At 45.3% G+C, this 8,865-nt stretch overlaps 1 protein-coding gene across 2 annotated transcripts; it reads left to right on the plus strand.

The window, feature by feature from the left end:
- Positions 1 to 3,301: 3,301 nt before the first annotated feature.
- On the plus strand, positions 3,302 to 8,677 carry LOC101174193 (dual specificity protein phosphatase 8). 2 transcript variants are annotated; one of them, XM_004072029.4, is made up of 5 exons: positions 3,302 to 3,421; positions 3,559 to 3,651; positions 3,744 to 3,903; positions 3,981 to 4,104; positions 7,752 to 8,677. In XM_004072029.4, exons 2-5 carry the CDS (start codon positions 3,559 to 3,561, stop codon positions 8,485 to 8,487), a joined length of 1,113 nt encoding a protein of 370 aa, XP_004072077.1. In that variant the 5' UTR covers positions 3,302 to 3,421; the 3' UTR covers positions 8,488 to 8,677. The 2 variants fall into 2 exon arrangements, with proteins under 2 accessions (XP_004072077.1, XP_020561216.1); XM_020705557.2 differs by having other exon boundaries at positions 3,314 to 3,414.
- Positions 8,678 to 8,865: the final 188 nt, after the last annotated feature.

Here is an 8,865-nt window from a genome sequence, read left to right on the forward strand (position 1 = left end):
AGTTATATATAACATATGGCTCAGCAGAAAATGTGTCCTTAATTTGCAAATAAGTTCGTAATTTTGGTTTTTGAAGCAAGTGGAATGATGATGAACTACCTGGACCCAGTTCCATCCACGGGTATTGATCATGCTAGTGAGGTAGGGGTCAATGAGTTCTATCACTAGAGGAGACACGCCCGCTTGGGAAGCCTGGCCGACGGTGGCGGAGCGCGACGCCATCTTGGTGAGGTCGACGACGCCCACATGACAATGATTTCCATTGCTTTTAGTGGTGTCTAGGTAGCTTTTATATACTATATATATTTTTACATTTATATTTATTTATACATATATGTAAATATATTATATTTATATATATAGATACATCATTTGTTGTTAAAGAAGAGAAACAGGCAGCCTTAAAAGCTCAAACTTTAATGAAAATGCATTGTTGCAGGACTTCTTACGAAGAAAAAAACAATTTCAAAGAGTTTTTAAAAATAATTTCTAAACATTTAGAAGTTTTAGACCTCTTTGACATGTAATTTAAATTATTTAGAAAAACCCAACAATGAGTCAATAATAATAATAATAATAATAATAACAAATCAATAGTAAGTCAATACAAACAATAAGTCTATTAATAATAATAATAATAATAATAAAATAAATATTCAAAAGAAGTCCAAAAGTGAACAATAGATTTACCCTAAAAAAGCAACAACTACAACAATAAAGAAAAACAATAGATTTATACTGATTCATGTTAGTGATCAATATGTGTAACACAGATATTATGGTGTCGGGTTTCAAGCAAACAGTCTGGCCTCTCATCAAAATGTGTTTCCAAAAATGTTTTGAACATATCCAGACTGTATTTCTAGTTGGTACCACAGTGATCCATCTGGGTTAGCTCTTTTTATTGATAAGATCCACTTTTTCCTTAAGTCTGAATCCATTGGAAACCTGCAAGAAAAGTTCAGTATCTGAGTCAGAAATGTATAAATCTATATTACTATAATAGCCTAGTATGCTGTATACAGGTTTAGCAAAATAAAATGTACATTTATGTCAAAAGCAAATTATATGAACATCATGCAGCATGTTGATAACAGCCCTGCAGCATCATACATGTCAACATGTGTACGATTAATGAAGCCCCTGCAGCATTAAAAGAAAAAAAATTAGTACTTACCTGTGAAATGATCTGCCTTCCTCCTTCATGGACTCAGTGCTCTGATTTTGGCAGTTGAAACCCAAACAATGAACTGGTATTATGCAAAAAATGTGTTCACATGCACTGCAGTAGTAACTTGACCTCACCAAGATGGCGGTGCTCTCCTCCCATGAGGAACCACGTGATGTCTCCTCTAGTGATATAACTCATTGGTAGGGGTCTTAGAAAAGCTTGTATCAATGGGTGTAATGACTAATCGATTTCTATTCCTACGATCCAACCAGATTGATCTTATACCATAAAATGAGATAAATCAAAATTGCAACAAAATACATATATTGTCATGAACACGGATCAGTCCATCATTCCAGTCCAATGTGTGGACAGACTTTGACTAAAGTCATGTGACCATCCAGTGTCTAGAATGTTCTAGAATGTTCTCTTTGGATTCTCTGGTTGTGGAAAAACAACAGTGGTGAACTTTAGGAAACTAACATGTGAATGGATTTGACATTCATTCTAGTTTACTTGTTGGTTTGGACACAGATTTCATTAACTTGATGATCTGGAAGAAATCCAAGAATCTGGAAAACTGTTCAGGAGCAGGAATTTCTGTCTGGAAGTTTGGATGAAGAGGATCTGGATCCACTTTAGGACAGAGGATCTGGATCCACTTTAGGACAGAGGATCTGGATCCACTTTAGGACAGAGGATCTGGATCCACTTTAGGACAGAGGATCTGGATCCACTTTAGGTCAGAGGATCTGGATCCACTTTAGGACAGAGGATCTGGATCCACTTTAGGACAGAGGATCAGATCGTCAACCACAAATTATGATATCAATCAAATCACTAATACATTTAAGACGTTTGTCAATTGGATCTTGGTCATCAGGTGACACAGTGACGTATAGCAGAGTATCATCAGCATAGCTTTGGAAGTTTACGCTTCGTCTCCTAATTTCCGAGTGGCAGCATACGAGTTTAAAATAAAGAGTGGGACCTAAACCTAATCGACCCTAAACCATTATAGAATCCTAATAAGAGAGGATTTTAAAAACAATGGAGGGAGCGATTACAAAATAAAAAAAAAGATTTGGTATTGGCACAGTCAAATCTGTAAACTTAAAATGTAACCTACATAAACGATATGAACATGTAAAGGTGCAATAATAAGTATTAATGCAAATAGAAGAGTCACCCGAAATGGGTACATTACTTTCAACTGAGTTTTTGTCATTTAAACCGAACAAACACATCCTAAAATAACAGAAACAGTTTAAATGGGTAATCTTTCCGTAGATTTTATGACCAAATGATGTATTTTGAAGGTCAAAGAAGACTTGAACTGATAAAGCGAAGCTGTTTTTTGGCTCCCCCTTCATCGGTAGAGTTTTCAGAGCGCCAGCAGTTTGCATCTGTGCTCTGCTGCCCCCTACAGGATCACTGCCGCAGTTGGCCGCAATTATCTTTGCGGGACCTGTCAAAAAAAGACAAAAAGCAGCACCACAGCAAGTTCAAGAGGTGACTGCATTATTCCTTCCAGAAAAAGCAGCTTTGGAAAGACTGTTTTCTCCTTTCGAGCCCCTCAAACCTGGAACACAATCCCAGAAAACATTGGAGAGCTCTGCACACTTCCATCCTTCTCAAAACAATGAAGAACATGGCTGCTGGAAAACCAAACTTTAGGGACAATGCCAGAAAACTGTTTGCTAACAAAAGTAAAAATAAATCATTGCGGGGTGAAAAAAGTGGTATTGATCTGATTTTGGAAATTTATTGATGTATACTTTGATGAACTGTGTAGTTTAAACTGTTTTAAACGTATTCTAAGTTATGTTAATTTTATGCACTTTACTCTATACTGTTTGTTGTATGCATTGTCCCTTAAATAAAGAAATACAAACCATCCGGTTGAGTCGCGCTCAGTTTCAGCAGCAAAAGCATTTCTGGCTGTTCTTGTCAGGGCACATGCGCAGTAGGCCTCTCCACGCTTTTCCATTCCACAGAAGCTTAATAACAGCAGCGGCGGCGGGTCTTTCTGATGTTTGAAAGCCAGCTTTTTTTTTTATGGAGCCCCGACAGGCCCCGCCCCTCCGTGGGTGTCGGTCGCGGCAATGATTGGCTGGAGATGACATCATCCTTTCCAGAGCCGCCGTTGGTAAAAGGATGAGCTCATCGCCTGGGAGGCAGAGAGCTTCAGCGCGCGGACAGGAGGAGGACGCATCTGCACGGAGACCCGAACCCCGCTGCAGGTAGACGGTAAGATGAGGCGTGCACGATGCACGCACGAGCCCGCGAAAGCATGAACCGCGCACGGCTGTTGCATGGACTCGGCTCTGAGCGAAGCGTGCTTGTTTTCGTTTTGCGTGACCTGCGTCACCTTTGACCCCCCACAGATGGTTTGGTCCCTGGAGCGTGACGCAGGGCCGCCCCCGCTGTCCGTGATCCTGCCGCGGCTCTACCTGGGAGCGGAGCGTGACGTGACGCAGGTGAGAGCAGCGCGCCGCGTGCTGCAGAAACAACAACAAACCGGAGAGGTGCTGTGAATGTGACGCAGATGCGTGTGCTCGTGCTCGTGCAGGAGCGCCTGGCCTCTCTGGGGATCTCCTACGTGCTGAGTGTGAGCCGCTGCACCCCCCAGCCCACCTTCCTGCCCTGCTCCAGATACCTCCGCGTCCCCATTGATGACTCTCTATGGGACGACCTGCTGCCCTGGATCCCCAAGGCGCTGCACTTCATCGGTCAGGACCCCCCCCCGTCCCGCACGGACCCACGTGACGCGCGCGCGCAGGTCTGTTAACCGTTTTTGTGTGCGCAGATGCGGCCTTGTCCGCCGGGGGCTCGGTGTTGGTGCACTGCGCGGCGGGGATCTCCCGCTCCCCAGCTCTGGCTGTCGCCTACGTCATGTACCGCCTGGAGATGGACCTGGACCACGCCTACAGGTGAGGGCGCATGCGCAGAGGTCCTCCTATGACCATACAGGAACCCATCAGGGCTGCTTCTGGGAAACAGTTTGGGACAGTTCAGCACGCTCTTCTTCTGGAGCAGGGGTGTCACATCTCAGGGCTGGGGGGCCCGCCTCCTGCTGGTTTCCCATAAACCCCGCCTTACCTGCTGTTGATTGCCTGGATCAGGTGTGTTTAGCCAATAAAGAGCTGCAATGGCTGGTTTGTTGGAAACCATGTAGCCCTTGAGGAGTTTGACACCCCGTTCTAAGGGATCTGCAAGTCCCAAAAACAGGAAAGGATCGTGGGAAATCTCTCCATGTATGATGAAGGTTCAATTCCTGCTCTGATTCAAGCGTGTCCATGATTTGGCCTCATCCTGCTGCAGCTGTCAGCTTGTGTCTCTGGTGAAAATGATGGTTTTGGTGTTTTTAACATGATGGAGGAAATTAAAAGGAAAACTCAATCAGTGTTTCTTCTTCAAGTTGTTGTGAATCCACAGCTTGTAGAAGAAACTACACTAATCTAGTCTTCCAGCTCCACCCCTTTCTGATGCGTGCAGACCAACAGATCCATGAACGTCTTTGTTGTCCTGATCTGAGCTGGAATCTGGATCAGAACTGGACGGATGGATGGATCTGATGTTGCTGCCATTTTTGCTGCATGTTAGGTTGGGGGTGTAAGCTAGCAGGATAGCATGTAAACAGATGGGTGATGGGGAGAGGGGTGGGGTTACTCCGCTGCAACTGTCCCGTCCACAACTCAGAGGTGAATTTCTGATGAACTCCTGCTGCTCTGCAGAAACTGTCCTAGAAAATGACAGAGTTTGGCTAAAAACAACATCATCAGAATTAAAAGTGGTAATTAAATTACCCACCGTATGGGTATGGAAGCATTTGTGTCTCATGATGGGTTAGATGCTATAAAGTATTCAACCAATCGTTGTTTTCCTGTTTCTCTTTCTTTATTCTAGTATCTTCCTCCATTTTTTGTTCCTTAACTCCTTCTACAATTTTTCATCTATTTCAACCATTCAACTATTCAAATGTTCAGCTCTTTCATCTTTTTCCAGATGTGACTTTTGGTCCTTCAAATCCTTGAACTTTTCCAGGATTTTTGCCTCCATTGAAATAAATGGGGAATCCTTGGTGCAGAAGCTTGCTGGTTCAAAACCCGGTTCTGGCATTTTCCACAAACATAACTTTTTTGTTATTGTGCTGTTTTCCCTTTATTTATGGTCAACTTTTATCATTTCTTTATTTCATTTATTTTTGCCAATTATTACTCTTTTAAGTTTCATTTTCATTCAGCAGTATAGCATCAACCCATATTTTCTTCTGGAAAAGCAGCTCCTTCTAATTAAAAATAAAAGTCAAATACCCGAAAGGCTTCTTCGTTTAATTTTTAATCATGAGACAGACGTGCTAACATATGTGGGACTTTAAAAGCAGGCAGAGGCTGCTCAGGTTATTCTGGATGAAACACCAACCCTGAGTTTGAACCTTCTTTCCCGCCCACTGATGAAAGTTCACCAAACTTTCTTAAAATGATGCAGAACAGAAACCACAGCCTGGTTATTTAAAAATCCTCTCTGAACACTCTGGCCCTTTAAAAGCCTCAACGGCTGACAGCCTCCGCACTCCTCAGCTGTTCACTCCAGAGTGACCAACACTGCCCCCACGTGGCCACGTGGCATAACTGCTTTTTACAAAGTGTGTCCAGAATGTCAGCATGCTGCCAGTCTATGTGAGGTCTAAATTTGTCACAGGGGGGGGAGTGGGAGGGATGTAGCAGCTGCTCAGCCAGTAAGGAGGGGGGGGGGGTATCACCTATGGGCCATACAAAGCCACTTGTTGCTTTAATAATTGTTTAGGTTTGTTTTTTTTTCAAACTCATGTTTTTATCTTGTGGCCTTACACCTGAAGCTGGTTAAGTTCTCCGTCCCTCTGCTGAATCCCACTCCAACTAGATCGGTGTTTTTCAACCAGTGTAGTGTGCCGTGGGAGACGGTCAGGTGTGCCGTGGGAAATCCCCCTCATTCACTGATCTAAAAACATTTCCCATCTCCAGGATATCAGCTCTGTGTTCATCCAAACATCCTGATGAAACACTGAGTAGTTAAGAATATGAAATATCATAAAATACTTTTTTCTTTGTGTTTATTTAATTCTATTAAAGACATTTTGGTAAGAATGACGATTTAGCTGCAGCTTCAGCTGTTTTCTGAAAAGTCCCGCCCCTTTAACTGTCTCCACCAATCATTCTTGGAGGCTTAATCACATGTCATCAGTCTGACCAATCAGAAGTGGTTAAAGTCTTCACTTCCTTGTTCTGATTCTGCTCATAAAGTCTCTCAGTTCCGACAAAAATACCAGCTAAAGCTTGTCTTTAGCGGCGTAGCTTTCCACAGAATCCGGGATCAGACCGTGGAACAAGTGAACAAAACAATGAAGCTCAGAGAAGAGAGTCTGTTCAATTCAATTCAGTTTTATTTCTATAGCCCAAATTCACGACAATAGTCGCCTCGATGGGCTTCATACCGGTTATTGTAAGGTAAACATACAATCAAAAAGGATCATAAATGCATAGAATTCCATAGGATAATACTAAACTTTAACTAGACCGACTAACTAACATCCCTGCCCTTAGACCCCCCTTCTCTGTTAGGAAAAACTCCTAAAAAAACGGAATTTGTGAAAAACAAAGAAACCTCAGGGGTGTCCACATGAAGGGGGGATCCTCCCCCAGGAAGGACAGGCGATTTACCAGAACTCATAGAGAAGAATTAACTTATCAAACTCTACAACTACATATTTAAAGTCCAGCAGACGAGCTTCATCCAGATGGAGTTGGGGGGACAGTCGGGGGCGCGAGTCGAGCCGGAGACAGGAACCACAGCCAGGTGTAGGAGCAGGAGCAGAGACGAGGTACACGACCAGGAACAGGAGCACGGATGAGCCAACTGGAGTCTGGAAGCACTCCGACCCCCCAGGAGGGGAAAGAGGGACAAAACATGAATCACTGCACCAAACAGCGGGAACTAAATGATGAATAATGATCAAGAATAGAGGAGAGAAGGAAGGTAGAAGTAGAAAAGAAAAGAGGACAGAACCCCAGCTGAGGTGATGGTCCTATGGCCGAGCTGGTTCGTAATAAGAATGGAGTCCCCAGAATGCAGCAGAGCCGAGCCTTAAGTTTCTCTTAGAAGTTACTTTATAAGTATTCATGGGGTCAGAGGTCGTATGTGTTAACAGAGGGGAGGGGTGGAGGGTGGGTTTTTGTTTTTAAATGTAAAGCTTCTCAAGGCATGAGAGGCGCCTTTTTTTATAAATAAAGTTTGATTTGGTTTGACTTTGATCCGCCCATTTCAGTTGCTGCGTCTCAAAGCGGAGCTTTTTCAAGCTAACGATAAGAAAAAAGAAATTCTCAGAAACAGTTTTTATCGTAGTTTTCTTTATATTTGTCCTCCATCATTACAAAGAACAGAGTCTTTGCAGAAAGCGGCGTCTGGCGTGAGAGCACTAACCCCCTGCAGACGCTCTTTGGGTCTTTTTCTGTTTGTTGTTGTGTTTGTGGTCAGATAAGCCCCCCCTCCCTGTGAGACACAAGCATCTCTAACCACTTCCTGTCTGTCGCCTTATAAGGTTTGTGAAAGAGCGCCGGCCCTCCATTTCCCCAAACTTCAACTTCCTGGGTCAGCTGCAGCTCTTCCAGGCCGCGCTGAGCCACAGAACCTCTGGTGGCGACTTCTTGACGCAGCAGCAGAGCGACCAGCCGGCGTCCGTTAGCGGCAGGGCCACGGGTTCGAGCGCCCAGAGTCAGGCGCAGCGTCCCACCGGGGACTCGTCCCAGCAGAGACACTCGAGTCCAGACCACATGGAGGACGCAGATCAGAGACTCTGGAGACCTGATCCCAGTCTGCATCAGCGGGAGCAGGAACCCCCATCGGTTCCCTGTGACGCCCCCAAACCCACAAAGCCCCCCCTCCCACCAGCTTCAGCCTCTCTCTCAGAGAAACGCAAGAGCCTCACCCTCTCTCTGACTCCCCCGGGAACCTGTCCCTCCTCCCTGACAGGCCAACACTCAAAAGCCCCCGCCACCTCAAAAGCTGTCCCTGTGCAGAACTGTGAGGGAAAAGGAAGTTCTCAGGCAGATGTGTGGGGCCACAGCGGGCCCCAAAGGCCGTCTGGGGACCCCTGCAGGGGCCGTGGCCCCCCCAAGAGCCAGTGTGGGGGGGCTGAGATGAAGGAGCAGGGCCTGCTGTGGCCCTTCAGCATGACTCTGAGCAAGCTGCTGGACTGGGGGGACAGGTTGCTGCTGGGGGGGCTGTTTGTGACCCCCGTCAGGACGGGGAGGCCTACGCTGCCCTACGAGTGCTGAAGGCGCACGCCGGAGGAAAGTGACCCGAACTCCTGCTGGACTTTGACAGAACCTTTGACCTCTATTTATTTATGCGGCCCCCGCGCCCCCCCATACTGTTTATCCTTACATTTCCAAGATGAAATTGTTCTAAAACCTTTTGGAAAATGTCTGAAGTGTTTTATTGATGATTAAAGTAAAAGTTCAATCATGTCTGCTTCCTGTGTGTGTGTTGGGGGGGTTCATGTGGGGTTTAAGGGGGGGGCAGGTCTGAACTTTCAGGGCTTCAAACAGCAGCTCATCAGAGTCGGTCCTGATGCTGCAGCCGCCAGTCCGGTCCAGTGGGTCAGAATGACCAGAGACCCGGTTCCATGCTGCAGCCCACATGGAACCGGGACC

This window comes from Oryzias latipes, chromosome 8, assembly GCF_002234675.1.
Source record: "Oryzias latipes chromosome 8, ASM223467v1".
Taxonomy (NCBI): domain Eukaryota; kingdom Metazoa; phylum Chordata; class Actinopteri; order Beloniformes; family Adrianichthyidae; genus Oryzias; species Oryzias latipes.